This window comes from Eucalyptus grandis, chromosome 7 (assembly GCF_016545825.1).
Source record: "Eucalyptus grandis isolate ANBG69807.140 chromosome 7, ASM1654582v1, whole genome shotgun sequence".
Taxonomy (NCBI): domain Eukaryota; kingdom Viridiplantae; phylum Streptophyta; class Magnoliopsida; order Myrtales; family Myrtaceae; genus Eucalyptus; species Eucalyptus grandis.
Window position 1 is genome coordinate 20,230,745 of NC_052618.1, and position 17,027 is coordinate 20,247,771.

General features: G+C 40.3%; 1 protein-coding gene across 3 annotated transcripts; it reads right to left on the reverse strand.

The window, feature by feature from the left end:
- Positions 1–207: 207 nt before the first annotated feature.
- Positions 208–5,898, reverse strand: LOC104452939 (L-type lectin-domain containing receptor kinase IX.1). 3 transcript variants are annotated; one of them, XM_010067434.3, is made up of 3 exons: positions 5,760–5,898; positions 3,395–3,565; positions 208–2,599 (listed from the first exon to the last, which is right to left on the reverse strand). In XM_010067434.3, the coding sequence occupies exon 3, from the start codon at positions 2,534–2,536 to the stop codon at positions 383–385; it is 2,154 nt and encodes a 717-aa protein (XP_010065736.2). In that variant the 5' UTR covers positions 2,537–2,599; positions 3,395–3,565; positions 5,760–5,898; the 3' UTR covers positions 208–382. The 3 variants fall into 3 exon arrangements, with proteins under 3 accessions (XP_010065736.2, XP_010065737.2, XP_010065738.2); XM_010067435.3 differs by having other exon boundaries at positions 3,395–3,599; positions 5,760–5,883; XM_010067436.3 differs by lacking the exon at positions 3,395–3,565 and having other exon boundaries at positions 5,760–5,891.
- Positions 5,899–17,027: the final 11,129 nt, after the last annotated feature.

Consider the following 17,027-nt stretch of genomic DNA (forward strand, 5'->3'; position numbering starts at 1 on the left):
TTTTTTTTTTTTTAATAATTAGTGATAGTTATGTAAATGCTTTTGATGTTTATGTGTAATGGATTTTGGATTTTAATGAAAACATACACAATGCATTTTAATGAAAGTTATTTACTTTACTCTTTACTTCTTCTTTTTTTAGCAACTAATCCTAATTTTGTATAAAATTAAATCCTAAATAAAATGGTAAAATTTAAGTATCAACAATTTTCCCATAAACACTCATACACCACATTTTCACATCAAAATCCACATCAAATACTACCACCAATATCTCACACGATAAGGATCAAACAGAAACTAGAAACCAAATGTTCACTTGTGCACATTACAAATCATACAACCGAAGGGTTGCAATCCAGAACCCATAAAAACAGTGAACTTACATTGTATTCCGAAGCAATGCAGAAGAAGATGAATTGGAAGACTCCTTGGAAGAGCTAGTAAATGTGGACAGTTCGGTACCGTAAGTGCTCCGTGGTTCACTTCTTCTGAAGCTGCTAGACAAAACATGCAACGATTCAGGAATCGAAGATGGAGGCACGATATATGTCGGGATGGGCAACTTTGGTGGGAGAATGGGTGGCGAAGTATCGAAGTTCAAAAAGGTTATCACTTTGCTTATGGGAGGCCGTTCCTTAGGGTCTGGATGAGCACAACAGATGCCTACAATCATCAAGCGCTCCATCTGCCTCCCATCGAAATTTTCTACTAACTTTGGATCTACCGCATTGAATAGCTTTCCGATTCCATAGAGCTCCCAAACCCATTCCACAAGTTGAATTTGGCCTTGCAATGCCCTGGGTTCGATAGCTCTTCTTCCACATGCTATTTCTAAGAGGACGACTCCAAAACTATAGACATCGGATTCCTTGCTTGCCTTACCTGTATAGATACATTCAGGAGCCAAATATCCCATGGTCCCAGCCAATAGGGTTGTTTGTGACCCTTTGGCATGGTCGACTATCCGAGCCAAGCCAAAATCGCCTAATTTAGCCTCAAATTGTGCATCAAGTAGGATATTGCTAGATTTTATATCCCTGTGCACGACACATTGTTTCAAATCCTCGTGCAAGTATTTCAGCCCTAAGGCGATGCCTTGAGCAATATTGTACCTCTTTTCCCATGGCAGCGGCATTTTATCTTTGAACAAATGAGAGTCTAAGCTACCGTTAGACATGTACTCATACACAAGGAGGAACTTGTTTCTCTCATGACTCCAACCGATGAGCTCCACCAAATTTTTGTGCCTGAGATGTCTAATTGTCTTCACTTCGGTGGCATACTCCTTGACGCCTTGTTTGGACTCTGGAGTGATCTTCTTGATGGCGACGTGGGAATTTGTATCAGCGAGGTGGCCTTCATAGACTCCTCCGAAACCCCCTTCCCCAAGCAACCGAGTATTCGCAAAGTTGTTAGTGGCGACGGCCAAGACATTATAGGAGTACTCCTTGGGTCCCCTTGACTGTTCAAATCCTTCGTCAATTCCTGGAGCATCTTCTTCTTCTTCTTCTTCTCCACTTCGATCATTTCTATTTCTCTTTAGCTTATAACCATACCAGCCAAATCCTGGAACAAGGATAATAAGCACCAAAGAGCTTAAGCCTAAAATAGCCCCCTTCACCCAGGACTTACTCTTTTTCCCTCTTGTTGGTGTGTCAACGGGAGTCACATTGGTCGTGCCATTTACATCGTCAAGGATTTGTAGACTAGAGTTGAATTCCCATGATAAAATTGTATGAGCCTCAAACAACTGCCCTGTCGTTGCCGAGAAACCGAAGACCACCCATTCTGGCAAGTACTCTCTCAGGTTGACTGGCTGATAGTAAAGGCTGGTATAATTGTCATCATCATCTTGAAAAACAAAACTCAAGTTCATTGCTGTAGAATTGTATGTGACCTGAGCATGTAGTTGTTGACCATGGAGTATCTTGTCATTCATCCATGAGACACAAGTTTTACTGACAGAAGCCAGGCTGTTTACATTGATACCGACATGATTACAGAGCGGATCCCATGTATTTGTTGAATGGTCATAGAAAGTGTCAAACTCTACCGCAACAAATGCAGTACTAGAGTTGGTAGAGTTTAAAGTCGAACCTGTGAGGCCTAGAAAGCGTCCCTCTGAGCGTTCAGGGATCTGCGATCCATTGGGAGCGAGAAAGAAAACCATTCCATCAGCATGGGAGTATTTCATACCGGAATCGATAGAGAAAGTAAACTGACTGACAAAATCTGCCACATTCCCTGTTGAACTATCCCACAGGTGCATCGGTTGATGATATAATGCTCGGCCAACTAAATATGTGGGTTCGTCCAAAGGCACACCTAGAGTGAGTTGGATGATGGAGTTCAGCACGGAGGCATTGCCCTGGAAAGTAATTCTCTGATCGTTTAATTGAAAAGACGGGAGATTGAAAGAAATGTTGTCGAAGGATTCGGAATTGCCAGATGGAATGCTTAACGAAAGGATGAAAACTATTTGTGCAAGAGCCTCTTTCATCCGATGCATTCTCACTGAGCCATGAGCTATCATTTTATTAAAGATTCAGAGGCTCGTCTGGTTCTTTCACCAGCTTCTGTTCATCGCAGAAAGCACCTGCAGTGCGGAAGTCTGAAAGTTTAAGTCATTCATGAAAAATTAAACAGAAATACAAAAGATAAATGCACAATCTTAGTGATGGAAGCTATGAAGAGAGCATCGCTACTCTCTCTACCGTCTCCAGATCTATTAAAGTTCATCTAGTTGGCAAGTTGACCAACTTACTAGGTGAAGAGACGCTTGGCCACTTTTAGATTTCTCGAGTTTCCAAGTTATGCAAAAGATAATTAATATAGGAAGATATTTATATTAGAAGAATATTGTAGAAAGTCAGCAAGGTTAAAAATAGGAGCAACTTGCTCGGAGTAGAAAGGCTCCTGTGCGTTGAGTGTTATTCTAAAATAATAAAGAGAACGTTTATTATATTCGTGTTTTTGAAACTCAACAAGTGGTATCAGAACCATGTCTTTGAAGTTCGACAATTGTTTACAGAGACCAAGTGCTAGGGAACATATCAGAGCTAGTCGCCCAAAATTGGAGTATCAAAGCCAGGTTATCAAGGATCAAATCAAAGCGAGGGGCCAGGGACCGTATCAAAACAAGTGGTCAGAGTGTAGTTTGTTGGGAACCATGAATCTAGCGACAAGTGATTGCAGTACAATGTTCATCGTATGAGTAGTTCAGGCATTGTGAACCCAGCCAGCACGAATTGTAGTACACGAAGACAGTGGAATAAGACCATTGTACGAGTACGTGATCGGGGACCACTGTGCCTAAGGGTGGAGTATGCCGAAGCTCCGCTAGTGCACAAGTTAGGGATTGTGAAGTTGGTTGGGTGAGGATCAGGCTTACTTGGTATCGTGTGGACCATTATAACAATTCACATGGCAGACATCTCTAAGTGAGCCGCGTTGAGAACTCAACAGCTGGAATTTCCACGTACTGTTTCACCTGTTGCGCCCAGAAGAAGTTGGGCAAGGCAAGCAGGACAGATCCATTTGTTGGGTCAAGGCTGAGATATCACTGGAGGAAGAAACGACACATCATCCTCGAATGGCTGTGATTGAAGAAATTTAAATAAAAAGAAGCCGATAAGGGAGCTGAAGAGTTTGAAAGAAATATTGGTAGCATGGTTGCTAGACCCGCATCGTGAGAGAGCATAAGGTCCCGGAAACAAATTATGGGAGTCGTGTGGTTAGGATGTGCATAAGGTTTTATGATGAGATCACTACGAATCTACAAAGTACGGCCAAGATCTGCTCAGTAATAGCCAAGCATTGCATTTTCTTTTGTCCATTGACTAATTGTTTCATCTTCTGTTCCCTAAGAATATTGGAACAAGTAGCAAATAGAACCATTTATTGTATTGCATTAATATTACCGCTTTAATCCTTGAGAAATGGACATGAATAATCTTATGTTATTTGGTAAGGATTGTAATGCAGAACTTTGTTCCTGTTAAGGTCAATAGAACAATGTCGACAAGTTCAACTATTGGAGCAATGAAGCAACCATGGCCGATTTTCAGGAGTTTCCGGATTTAATACCAAGCCAACATTCCCTACCGCCAACACTAACATCAATTTAGCAGTTAGCCGTGGTACTCAAATTAACCAATAACACTATCAAACACAGAATGTTCACTTTGGAAAAGACGAAATGAAGTAAGATGGCAGGTGGCCTGTCACCTTACATTGCTTCATTCCTGATATTTGAAGGAACATGTGGCTAGTCATCTCATCAAATGAATCATTAAATGGAAATAAAATGGTCAATCGCGCAATCTGGTCACTTGATTTCTGCCTCTCATGTAATGCAGTAGCTGGGATCCCATAGAAGCCAAGTGATTCTACTGAATTTACAGACTAGTGAGAAATTTTTGTAGGGTCGGATTGAAAATGAACATGGGACATCAGCTGAAAAACAGATGTGGCTTAGACCTTTGTAAATCAAAGTTTTGTACTAGCTCTGGTTGATCATAATCAAAATGGGAATTCATCAAACAACCTCCGAAAACTTAGTGTCGGTTTGCTTAACGCTGACACCTTGCTTGCTCAAACCAAACTGACATCAACATACAGTGCTTGCTTAGAAGTACGTGTCAATTGCCACTCGCTACATAACTGACACGTGACTGGTGCATCGACTTGATTTTTAAGAAATATAGATAGGGTCTGCAAGGCCGCTACTCCTAACAAAATACCCTGTTAGGTAAGCATTTGCCGATAAGTAACCGTATGGTCCACAGATCATGTGAACTCATATTATCCAAATCATTAACTATATGATTCTCACTATGGAACCCACACGATCAATTGATCTAGATGTGCTTGATCTATATGGTCCATGCATCATATAATGTTCTCCTTAGCCGGAGATTATGCTATCTAAAATCCAAGTTGAAAACATATGAGCATGTCTTCCTCACGCTACTGTTTGCAAATCACTCTGTTAATCCTTCTTTTATGCAGCTTGCCTTTCAAAAAAATGCAGCAAAAATTATTTGGTAGTGCTACCCCATAGCAAAAGAAGAAAGAGACGTGTCTGTAGTAAGTCAACTAGAAGTCAGATTCCTAAGTTACGATGAAGAACACTACACGTCCTGATCCTACTCCACACTGACCTGGCTAAGAAACATGCTATTTTGAACATCCTTTTAATCACTTTTCAGTGTTTTTGTCTTATGTTTTTTGTCTCCCTTCTTCAGGTTAGAATCAGTGTACGACGTCGCACCCCACTTGGATGGACTCATCAAAGAGAAACTTACCAGCTTGTCTCTTAGGACCAATTGAAACTACATGTCCTAAAATTCTTCCCATCTAAAATTACCCTTCTTTGCTTCATTGACTGATAACCATTTAATCCTTTCTATTGAAAATTTCTACCGACATATTCCTCTTATTTTTTCACTCGGTAATGCGGGGAACTCCGCAGATCCAGAATCCAATCTACTGAGATTCGACCCTCTCTGCCTTTTCTAGTGCCACCATAAAAGCCGGTGCTCAACACCAAGGCGAACACCGCACTAATGTATAGCAGCAACCGTTAATGGCTACTTGTCCATGGAGAAGAATGATATGAAATTGTTAATGGCTATTTGTTAACACTTAAATGCTACGGAAAGATCTACTAAACATTGTTCAAAATCCTTTGACAAACCAACAATAATACCATGAAGCTAGGCACACGTGTAGAGAGAGAGAGAGAGAGAGAGAACCTGGATCTTCGAATGAAAGTTGAGCTAAAGCCAGCCACAAAGCCAGTCAGGAGAAGGAGAGACAGACGGGGACGGCGAAGATGATGTCTCTGTTCTGTCCATTGTATTGGATAGAAGTAGACTTTTAAAAATGTACAAGTGTGAAAAAGAACAGCCGCCTCCAAGTCAAGGTCATGCTTTAAAATGATCGACCTGTGTAGGACCACGCGGCATTTTCATGTGCTCTTTTTTCATCCTCCAATGAAAAACCAAATAAAAATCCACCAATCAGACAAACCTCAAATGTGAAAGTCTGGAAGCATAGTTAGCAGACATGAAGATCTATGAGGGACATTGATGTATGTATGGTATTTAACGTGTTTGTTTTGGACCTAGATAAAAATAAAAGATACTTTTTTTCTCGTTAAAGTTTAAAATATAATTCGAATTTCAGAAAATCTTGGAAAAGTTATATATAAATCAATGTCAATTTATGAGTAGTTCATAAGATCCAGAAATAGAGAAAGTCAAAATGCCTAAGTGTCATGCCCGATCCTCGGGCACGCACACATTCTTCTACTTGGTCGATTTTAAAATGCAATATCCCAACACTAAGTATCGCCAACCCTTTCGTTTATTAAGCACATGCGGAAGCAGTTATAAATCTCCAAACAATAAATAATGGGATAGAAAAGTAAGACCATATTTTTCATATTGAAATCCACAACCAAACCTTTATACATCGCATAACTCAAAGTCTATTCACAAGACTATTCATAACATTCTAGTTTCACACTATTCACATTTAGACAAGATTCACAAAAGAGAATGAGATCTCAGTCCTTATCCGAGTCGTACTCAGGATCATCCTGATCCTCTTCTGACTCTTCTTCACTAAGCTCACATCCTTCAAGTTCTTCATCTTTTACCGACTCATCGTCCTCTTCTGGGTTATTCTTCACAGGCTCATCTACGGGCCTGAAATGTTGTCCCACAACCGGGATGAGACTACGTCTCAGCAAGTTCTATCCCATTAAGACTCAATTAGGGAACCAATACACTACTCGGTTGCCTAAGCACAGCACGAGTTAGAGGACTTACCTTCACCTCAGTTCCAACCAGCAATTCAAGGTTATATACATATGCTTCATAACAGTCAATCAAACATTCAATTAATTCACGACAATAGATCAAAGCATTGATCAATCGACCTAGTCAATTACATATCAGTCGGACCATTCCTAGGTCATTCATTTCATCACATATAACCTCCAATAGTACACTTAGTCACAAAGCTCCATCAATGCTCTCGAGCGTCGTTTTCGCCAAGGTGACATAAATATCAGACGGTTTACGTGCGTTCTTTAATGCGCCGTTTTCGCACAGTAATCTCCCTAATCACCGAACCATGCCCGTCATAGGTCACAGATCACCGACAGTCTACGTGTGTTCTTTAAGGCGCCATTTTCGCACAATGATGTCCTTCATCACCAAACCATGCCTGTCAAGATTCATAGGCAGTCTACGTTCGTTCTTTAAGGCGCCGTTTTTGCACAATGATATCCTTAATCACCGAACCACGCCTGCCATAAGTCATAGACAGTCTACATACGTTCTTTAAGGCACCGTTTTCGCACAGTGATGTACTTTATCACCGAACCACGCCTGTCTATACTTCGTACTTGATCAGTCTCAGCCAATAGAATTCTCAGTTAGCTCTCACCACTTTCTCCACTCACAGCTCAACAAGGCATTGCAAATGCTAACTAGTCATACTCGGCCATCTACCAATCAATAATTCAATTTTAACTCAATTTCAATCAATTTAGGCTAAATCCCTAAAATATCACAATTTATTTAATTCCATACAACGTAGAGCTCAAATAAATAAATGGACTGCGCCATGACAATCAGCACAAGATTTCGGTCGTCGGCCATCTCAACCTTAATTTCCAAAAAATAAATAAATAATTAATTAATTTCAAAAATTAAATAATTAATATTAAAATTTCAATTTAGCTCAAAATAAAGCATGATTAAATAAAAGGACTTCACCACAGTCATCAGCATAATATTCCGGTCACTGGCCATCCCAGTTGAATTTTCGAAAATAATTAATTAATTAATTAATTTCGAAAAATAATATGTAAATGCCAAAAATTCCACTTAGGCCCGAATTATCAAATTGAAGCTCGATTAGGGTTGGGAAAAATCTCAGGCTACCCTCAATAAATAGTAGACCATGTCTACTTGCTAAATGCACACTCAATTTGTCTAATTCGCATCACAATTGACTAATAAACACTAACCAATACTAATCTAACCACCTAAACCTAATTAAGTAAAACTAAACAACCCTTAAGTGTAATTAGTCCACTAAGCAAGGATTAATGAGATTACTCACCGGAATTGCGTGCAAATCGGATCAATCTGATGGGGATGGCCCGAGGAATGATAAACTCCAAAGCACGGCTCGGGTTCGGGGCCCGGAAATGGCCCAAAGCGGGCCTAGAACAGTGCTGGAAACCCATTTTTCCAGCCACTGTTCTTGGCTAGACAAAGCTCGTCCGGTGGCTGAGCTAGCAAGGCGAGGCCGGCGATGGGTGAGGGGAGCTTCAATGAGGCCAGACGGAGCTGGACGGTGGCCGGAGGCGGCTGAACACGGCTGGACAGAGGCGAGGCAGAGGCGGCAGCTCCGTTGGACAGGGGTAGACGGCGCACGAGCAGGCGAGTTGGAGATGAACGACGGTGGGCGACGACATGCGGGTGGAGCGGATGGTGGCCCGACGTGGCTTCAACGGCGATGACAGCTTTGGTCTTCAGGCAACGACGGCTGCTACTTCCGTTTCTGCTAGGCTTCGCACAAACAGAGAGGAAGAGAAGGGGGTGGCGACAACGGCTGAGGGGCTGAGGAAGAGACGAAGGCGAGTGGTGAGCGGCGGAGCGCGGGCGGCATGTAGGTGGCGGAGCACGAGCGGCTCCTGTCTTCGTGCGCTTGCGGCTTCTGCTTGGCTTCTATTTTCGTTCAAATGAGAGGGGGAGAGAGGAAAGAGAGAGAAGAGAGAAGAAGAGATAAGAGTGAGGAAGTTTGAATGGTCAAAGAAGAAAAGCAAAAGTGGAAGCTAGCCAAGCATTCGGTGGAAGGGGAGGGGCTGCGCATGAGGGAAAAGAAAAAGAGAGGGAGAGAGAGAAAAAGAAAAATAAAGAAAGAAAGAGGGAGAGAGAAAGGGGGAAAATGTGTTTGGCTAAAAATGGAAAAGAAATGGGAAGGTCATAAAAATAAAAGAATTTCCTCAAATAGGAAATTCTAATCCCAGTTTCTTTTAAATAAGCTCATAGATTCTTAAAGGAATTTCAACTTAGAATTCTTGGTCCCCACTTGCATTTGGCATCCAAATTCCCTCTTAAATTTCTCTCAAATAACTCTCCCAAAATCAATTGATATTTCCTTTATCAAATTGATTATTTTCTTTATCCAAGAATCCCTCATGCTCCTCAATTTCACAATTAGAAATAATTCCTGGCTTCAATTGAACGAAAATGGCAACATGACAACTTTTTCCCAAATAGTGTCGGGTGTCAGAAAAATCTTCTGAGACTGAGTCGACACTCCTATAATTTATTGTGATATGACAGAAATTCCAATTTTTGAAATCGGACTTGAATTCATAGTTAATTTCATTTGGCGCGCTTTTAGAGTGATCTAGGCTACTAGGTAACTTTCAGGCATTTTTAGTGCAACTGACTCGTGGTCAATTTTCTTCGAGCCACTATGAACTCACTCGACTCATTGGCGACTCTCGATTGTCGTGAAAATCCCGAGGATTCAAATACGAACACAGGGTTCCAAAACAATATGAAAATCAGTCTAGTGCTAGTCAACAAGAATTTTCTAATTTAGTGGTGTCACCTACGATTAGCCACACATCTCAGTCGAACCAGTCTATCTCTGATTTCGAATCGATTTTATATTGTGTCATATTATCCTCTAAAGATAAACATGGTTGAGAAGTGGAATCCTGGTCGAATTCTCAAGTCTATTTGTCTTAAAATCCTTAATGGCTTTCCCAGGTAGTCTAGTTATCTCGAGAGTGATCAGCTCTGAGAACAGCTCTATAAGCGCGTCAATGAAATACCCGATTTATTCAGTAGAAAACGGAGTTGAAATTTTGGGATGTCACACTAAGTCACGAAATTTAGGTTAAACAAAAAGTAAAAAAAACCACTCAAAATTGACCCTTTAGAATAATATGTTATAGTGACTAAGTGTTGGCAAAGAGAATAGAAGTCGGCTTTGAAGGTGATCTTTAGTGACAAAAATCTTGTCGCTCATTTAAGATGAAACCTTTAATGGTGAAGCTTATGTTTTCATGGCGAAAGTTCATCTTTTGGGATGGAAAATGCAAATTCCATCGCTAAAGCTTAATTGTCTCAAGATGAAAACCTTGTTCATCACTAAATACTTGACTTATGCTGATAGAATTCCATTGCTAAGGGTCCTCTCTTTACGAAGGCCTCGTAGCTCTGATATTTCCCAGTAACTCGAATTGTTAATTGGACTTCTTAAATTCACATTCTAATTGACAAAATTGGTCGCAGCCTTTCTAGTTCAAAATTTAGTCTCTGAAATGATAACATGGATATTCTGAAAAAAAGAAAAAAAAAAAAGGAGCTGATATGTTGAGACAGGTGTTGTTATGGGAAGGTATGGTAGCCAAGCCTCACCATTGAGAACACTTTGTTGCTTCTCTGATAGAAGAAGGCTTGAGCTCATAATCTAAATGAGCACACCAAAAGCTCTGGAATTGTCGAAAATTGAACTTGTTTCTCATCAAACTTTCTCCTAATCTTGGATTTAATGCTTCCAAAAGGCTTCTTGCTCCATAATGCTCCCAAACCCACTCCACAAGCCATGCATGGGACAAGCCTTGAGTCGACGACTTCTCTTGCGCACACTATCTCTAGAAGGACAACCCTGAATTATAGATGTCCAATTCCTTACTTCCCTTGCTGAATGCATTTGGGACCCATAAAGTCCATGATTTTGCATGTGTACTCTCTCAGTTTTGATTAATGGGTTATATCTCATGTCACTGTTACATGATATATATATATATATATATATGTGTGTGTGTGTGTGTGTGTGTGTGTGTGTGTGTGTGTGTGTGTGTGTGTGTGTAACATAAAATACCTTTAGCTCTCTCATAGCTCATTGAATCATTTGTAATAGTTGTCATCCTCGTCATTTGTCACCACAGTTGTGACATCCTGATTTTCAACCTTGTTTCGATTTAAATGAAATGGGCTTTTCAACAATGCGCCTATGGTCTTTTTCTTTGAGTTGATCACTCATGAGATAACTAATCTATATGGTGAAGCCATTAAGGGATATAAACGCGATTGACTTGAGAATTCGATCAGAAATCAACTACTCGACCATGCTAATCTACAAGGGTCAATACGGCCCCATTAAAATCGATTAGAGACTGGAGATAGGTCAATTTGATGGAGGTACGTAATTAAAGTGTGGGTGATTCCACCTAATTGCAAAATTCGCATCAAATGACACTAAACCGATTTTTTTGTCAATTCTGTACCCGGTGCCCGTAATTAAAACCTTGAGATTTTCACGACAACAGATAGTTGCCTATGAGTCAAAGATGCACAATGTGGATCGAAAATAATCGATCACAAGTCAAACACGCTAAAAATTCCTAAAAGCTACCTAGTAGGTTAAGTGACACTAAAATCGTGTCCGATTGAAATTAACCACGAAATTGAACCCCATTTTAGAAATCAAAAGTTCTAGTATGTCATGATTTATTTTTAGGACGTCGACTCATCCTTTGAAGAATTTTCAGCGAGCCCGGATTTTTAGCAAAAAATAAAAATTTGGCAAAATTAAATCAAGAAATTCGGATGGCCGTTTTTGGGTGGACTTTTGGCATTCAAGATGGATCAAATGGTGAAGAAAATTGTGGAATTCGATGTGGGCTTCCTCCTCAGAAATTTGGCCATGAAATGAAAGCCATTTGGTGTGAAATTGAGTTGATTTGGTGAGGGAAAACATGAAATTTGTAGGCTAGGGGGACTGCAACATTTGGGCATCAGCCTTGGCTTGTTGGAGAAAATTTGGAGGGGAAATGGCTGCTGGATGAGGTTGAAGGCTAATGAGGCCTTGCACTTGAGTTTTTGGAATATTTTCCCTTGACTTTGAGGCTTCTTATCCCCCTTTCACTAGTAGCAGCTCCTTCTTCCTCAGCTTCTTCTTCATTTTCAATAGCTAAAACCTCCATTTTAGAGCACCCCAGCCTCACTGAAATAGCCAGCCCCTAACTGGAACCACCAGCCACCAGAACAGCCGTCCCTAAGCCTGGCGTCGCCCTGCTCGACCGCCTGCGAGCCTTCCTTGAGCCAGCGTCCGCCCACCTGCTCCGCCTCCTGCTCGCATCGCAACCGTCCTCGAGCTATCCCTGCTCACGTCCGCCAGCCCGTCTAGCTGGTCTACGCCAATCCTGGCTTGTCCAGCATTCATCCTGACCAGCCACTCTAGCTAGCTTGCTGCCATTCAACTTGTCCTAGCTCCCTTGACTAGCCTTCGGTTAAGCCCACATAATCGAAAGTCCAGCTCTAGTCATGAGCTGTTAGACCATTTTTAGCCCATTCCGAGCATCATTTACTGTCGTCGTAAGCCCAACTCTTGCTCACCTTCACGTCACCATCGCCGTGAACTTGTCGACTCGTTAAACCGGTGAGTTTACCTTAGAATCTCTAATTATGGTGCTAATTACATTTAAAGGTGTATTATTGGCTAATTAGGGGATTAGTTAGACTTAAGTGAGGTTAGAGTAAATTAGTTAGTTTAGTTAGTTAATTAGATTTTGTAATTAGGTTAATTTAGCAATTAGGCGGTTAGTGACTTTAGTTAGTTATCCTGGTAGGTTAGATTAGTTTAATTAAGTCCAATTAGGTGGTTAGTTTAGCGTAAGTAGATTAACTAGTAATTTATTTAATTATTTTGTAATTTATTTAATTATTTATTAATTAGCAGAAATTATACTGGGATAGCCAATTGTTAGAATTCGTGCTGATCATCGTAGTGTAGTTGGTTTGTGCAATTGAATACTAATTTATGCAATTGGATGTTGATTGATGATTTTTGATTTATTATTTCAAAAATATGGAATTTTGGTATTTAATTAGAAAAATACCAAGTGTCAATTTTTTACGTCGAAAATGTTTTTATTACTATATAAAATCGTGGAATTTTAAAATGGGAAAATAACACGCTTTATGATTCGATTTAACTATGTGTCCACTCAAACGTATTTTACTGGGTGTTTTTAATATGAAGAAAATAGACCAAACACATTATTTAAATTGAGGCATTTGAATGCAAAGCACGATGTCCTTGATCGAGATTAGATGTGTGTGTGATCGTTATGAGAACCCGTCATGAGCGTTTATGCCGGACGATACTCCTTCGGGAATGCCCCGTGTCAACGAATGCCGGTCACAGTAGAGGTTGGGCCGATGCTTATTCGGGAATGCCGTCTAAAGGTAAACATTGCCATACTCGATGGGCCGAGACGACGCGTGGTTATGCTGGATGACCGCCGATTGTTGAGTTGGTTGTGGCTGTTGGGTCATAATTAATTGGAACACTTGAAAGACTGATTTGACCGTGCCTGATTATGGGACCAAATTGTGTGACACGGAATGGGATGTGTCATAATGATTTGGCTTTATAATCGAGACCCTGTGATTGATTGAGATATGTATTGAAGTGTTCCAATTACTGAGTGCATTACTGCATACATATGTTATATGAGCTATACTAACGTGCAAAAAGGTATTGAGACGATATAACATCCTGATTTTCGACCTTGTCCCTATAATATGAATTAGGTTTTTCATCAACGAGACTATAGTCTTTTTCTCTGAATTGATCACTTACGAGATAACTAATCTATCAGGTGAAGTCGCTAAGGAATATAAACGCGACTAACTTAAGAATTCAATAAACAAATCGACTGCTTGACTGTGATAATTTGCAATGGTTAATACGGCACTGTCAAAATCGATTAGAGACCGGAAATAGGTCAATTGGATAGAGGCATGTAATTAAATTGTGGCTAATTCAACCTGATTGCAAAATTTGCGTCGAACGACACTAAATCAATTTTTCTATTGTTTCCATACCCTATGCCCATATTTGAAACCTTGAAATTTTACAGCAATCGAGAATTGCCAATGTGTCGAAAATACACAATGTGGATCGAAAATAATCAACCACAGGTCAATTGCGTTGAAAATTCCTAAAAGCTACCTGATAGGTAGGTCACGCTAAAACCGCGTCTGGTTGAAATTAACCACAAAATTGAACATGGTTTCAGGAATTGAAAGTTTTGACATGTCACGATTTATTTTAGGAATGTCGACTCATCATTCAAAGAATTTTTGGCAAGCCTGGATTTTCGGCAAAAAATCAAAATTGGGCGATTTAAAACCGGGAAATTCGGAGGGCCATTTTCGTGTGAAATTTTGGCCTCTAAATTGGATCAAATGGTGATGGGAATGCAATAATTTGGCGTGAGCTCCTACCTTGGTATTATTGGCCAATGAATTGAGGTTAATTGGAGTGAATTTGGTGTGAAATTGAAGCGAAACACTTAAAATTCGTAAGCCATGGGGGGTTGCAACATTTGGGCATCACTTGTGGCTTGTTTGAGAAGCTTTGAGAGGGAAATGCTTGCTGGTGATAGAGCTGAAGACTTTGGAGGCTTTACTAAAGTGTTTTAGATGTTTTCCAAGACTTTTGTCGTCTCTTGTCCCCTACTTCCCAGCAGCAATCTCTTCTTCTTCTTCCTTGCTTCGTTACTCTCTATTGTTGCTGAAACAAAACTAGAGAACTAGCCAAGGTTAGCCAACCCGCTGAGATCACAAGCCGCCCGTTGCGCACCGTCCCCGCGCCCGAGCTCGAGCCGCCTGCCTACCTTCGTCCGCCTCTCACCCGTCGCGTCCCACCAAGCCACAACGCCTGGCTGCCTGTCGCTGGTCCTCGAGCCACCGTCGTAGCCACCATCATCTGTCCAGTCTCCTCACCGCCCCTACTCGCACCACCGTCCAGCCTTGCCCCTTCCCATGCCATCCTAGCTCCCTTGACCAACCCTTATAGCCAGCCACATAACCGAAAATCCTTGGTGGGCTGTGGGCCTTCCAAGGCTGTTTTCGGGCCCTTCCAAGCCTCATTGGTTGTCACCATAGGCTCGAGTCTCACTCGCCTCTGTATCGCCATCACCGTGAACTTATCGGCTTGCTAATCCGGTGATTTTACTTTCTAAATTCTACTTAGGGAGTTAATTATGCTTAGATGATGATTAGTTTAGACTAAGATTAGATTATGAAGATTAGTTAGTGTAATTAGTGATTTAGTTAGTTAATTAGATCAATTAGGTGGTTAGATTAATGTATATAGCTTAATTAGTCATTTATTTAATTATTTTGTAATTTATTTAATTATTTAATATTTTCCGAAAATTATATCGGGATAACCGGTTGTCAGAATTTCAAACTGATTATCATGGTATAATTAGTTTGTGCAATTGAATGGTGATTGTTGACTGTTGATTTATTATTTCAAAAATTTGAAATTTTGGTATTTAATTAGAAAAATACTAGGTGTCGGTTTTTAACGCCAAAAATGTTTTTAAGTACTATATCAAATAGTGAGATTTTTAAAAGGAATTATATCACTTTTTATGGCTCAAGTCGACCATGTATCCACACACGATTATTTTACTCGGTGTTTTTAATACAAAGAAAAGAGACCTAAAACTTATCATGAAAATGCAATTAAGTCCTAAAACTTTTAAAAAGTGCAATTAAATCCTAAAAATTTTAAAAAGTGCAATTAAATCTTAAAACTTATCACAAAAGTTCAATCAAATCTTAAAACTTTCAAAATGTTCAATAAAGTCTTAAAACTTGTCTCGAAAGTGCAACCAATTCCTAAAATTTTAAGAAGTGCAATCAACGGAAGAACTTAGATTGAACCATTTTGATAAATTTTATGATTTGATTATACTTTTTGAAAGTTTTAGGACTTAATTGCACTTTGTGAAAAATTTTAGGAATTAATTGCACTTTTTGAAAATTTTAGGACTTAATTGCATTTTCGTAACAAATTTTAGGACTTCCAATTCACTTATCCAAAAAAAAAAAAAAAAACAAGGCCAAATATGGACTTAGTATGCCGAAGTACCTTAGTCAATATGCGAGGAGGTATTATCCCTATTAATTTAGAAGAATTGGTTGAAAAAAATCAAGAATCGGCCCAAAACAAGTTGAAACGGTCGAAAAAGTGATTGAACCGGTTTGGTTAATGCCGATCAACGACGATGAACGGCCTTGGTCAATAGTCATTGGTAAGAGGCTAACGTGACACGGCAATGTTGACCTGGTAAATGGCATCAGTGATGATGTCAACACGTGGAAGGGGCGCCTAGTGCGTCCTAGCACTTGGAGCTCCGGTGGGGCGCGTGGATCTGACGCGCAGTGGCTTCAGGCTGGCTCGATTGGCAATGGAAATTCTGGTGGTGGTGTTTGTTTTTCGAAAGAAACCATTAAAATGTGTCGGGATGGCACTGAAATGCAGCGGCATATGGTGGCGCGTGAGGTTGCCTAGCGGCTTTTGGTGGCGCCACCGGCGGTGTTTGGCAGCAATATTTCACAGGCCAGCTCAATTGGCAATGTAATCCTGATAGTGGTGTTTGTTTTTTGAAAAAAACCACCATAATGTGTCGAAGCACCGAAATGCGGCAGCATATGGTGGCGCGTGAGGCTGCATCCATTAACCGTCTATGACAAATTTTCAAGAACTGTCTCGTCTGATTGCGGCAAGTCTGTTGGTGGCGTCTATTCTTCCGAAATGAGCATCAAGATAGTCTCGAACAGAAACTAAAGCTACGGGCTTGGCGGAGAAATGGGAGCAATACAGCCAATGCGGCTGTAGTCGTGATGACTATCAAGGAGAAACTCAATCGATACAGCTAGTGTTGTTAGACTCGATGGATGCTTCCTCAAATAACAATAGGACACTGACATCAAGTTGAGAATTGGGATACAAGAAAGAAAAATGTAACATTCTTCTGTTCATTATCAAATGAGTGGGTACATGGGTCTATTTAGCAAAATATCAACAATCAATCAGAATCAATTAAGGGAAATATACCGAATCTCCCACATATATCGCTAACATGGACATTGGAATTGTATTTTCCCCTAAAA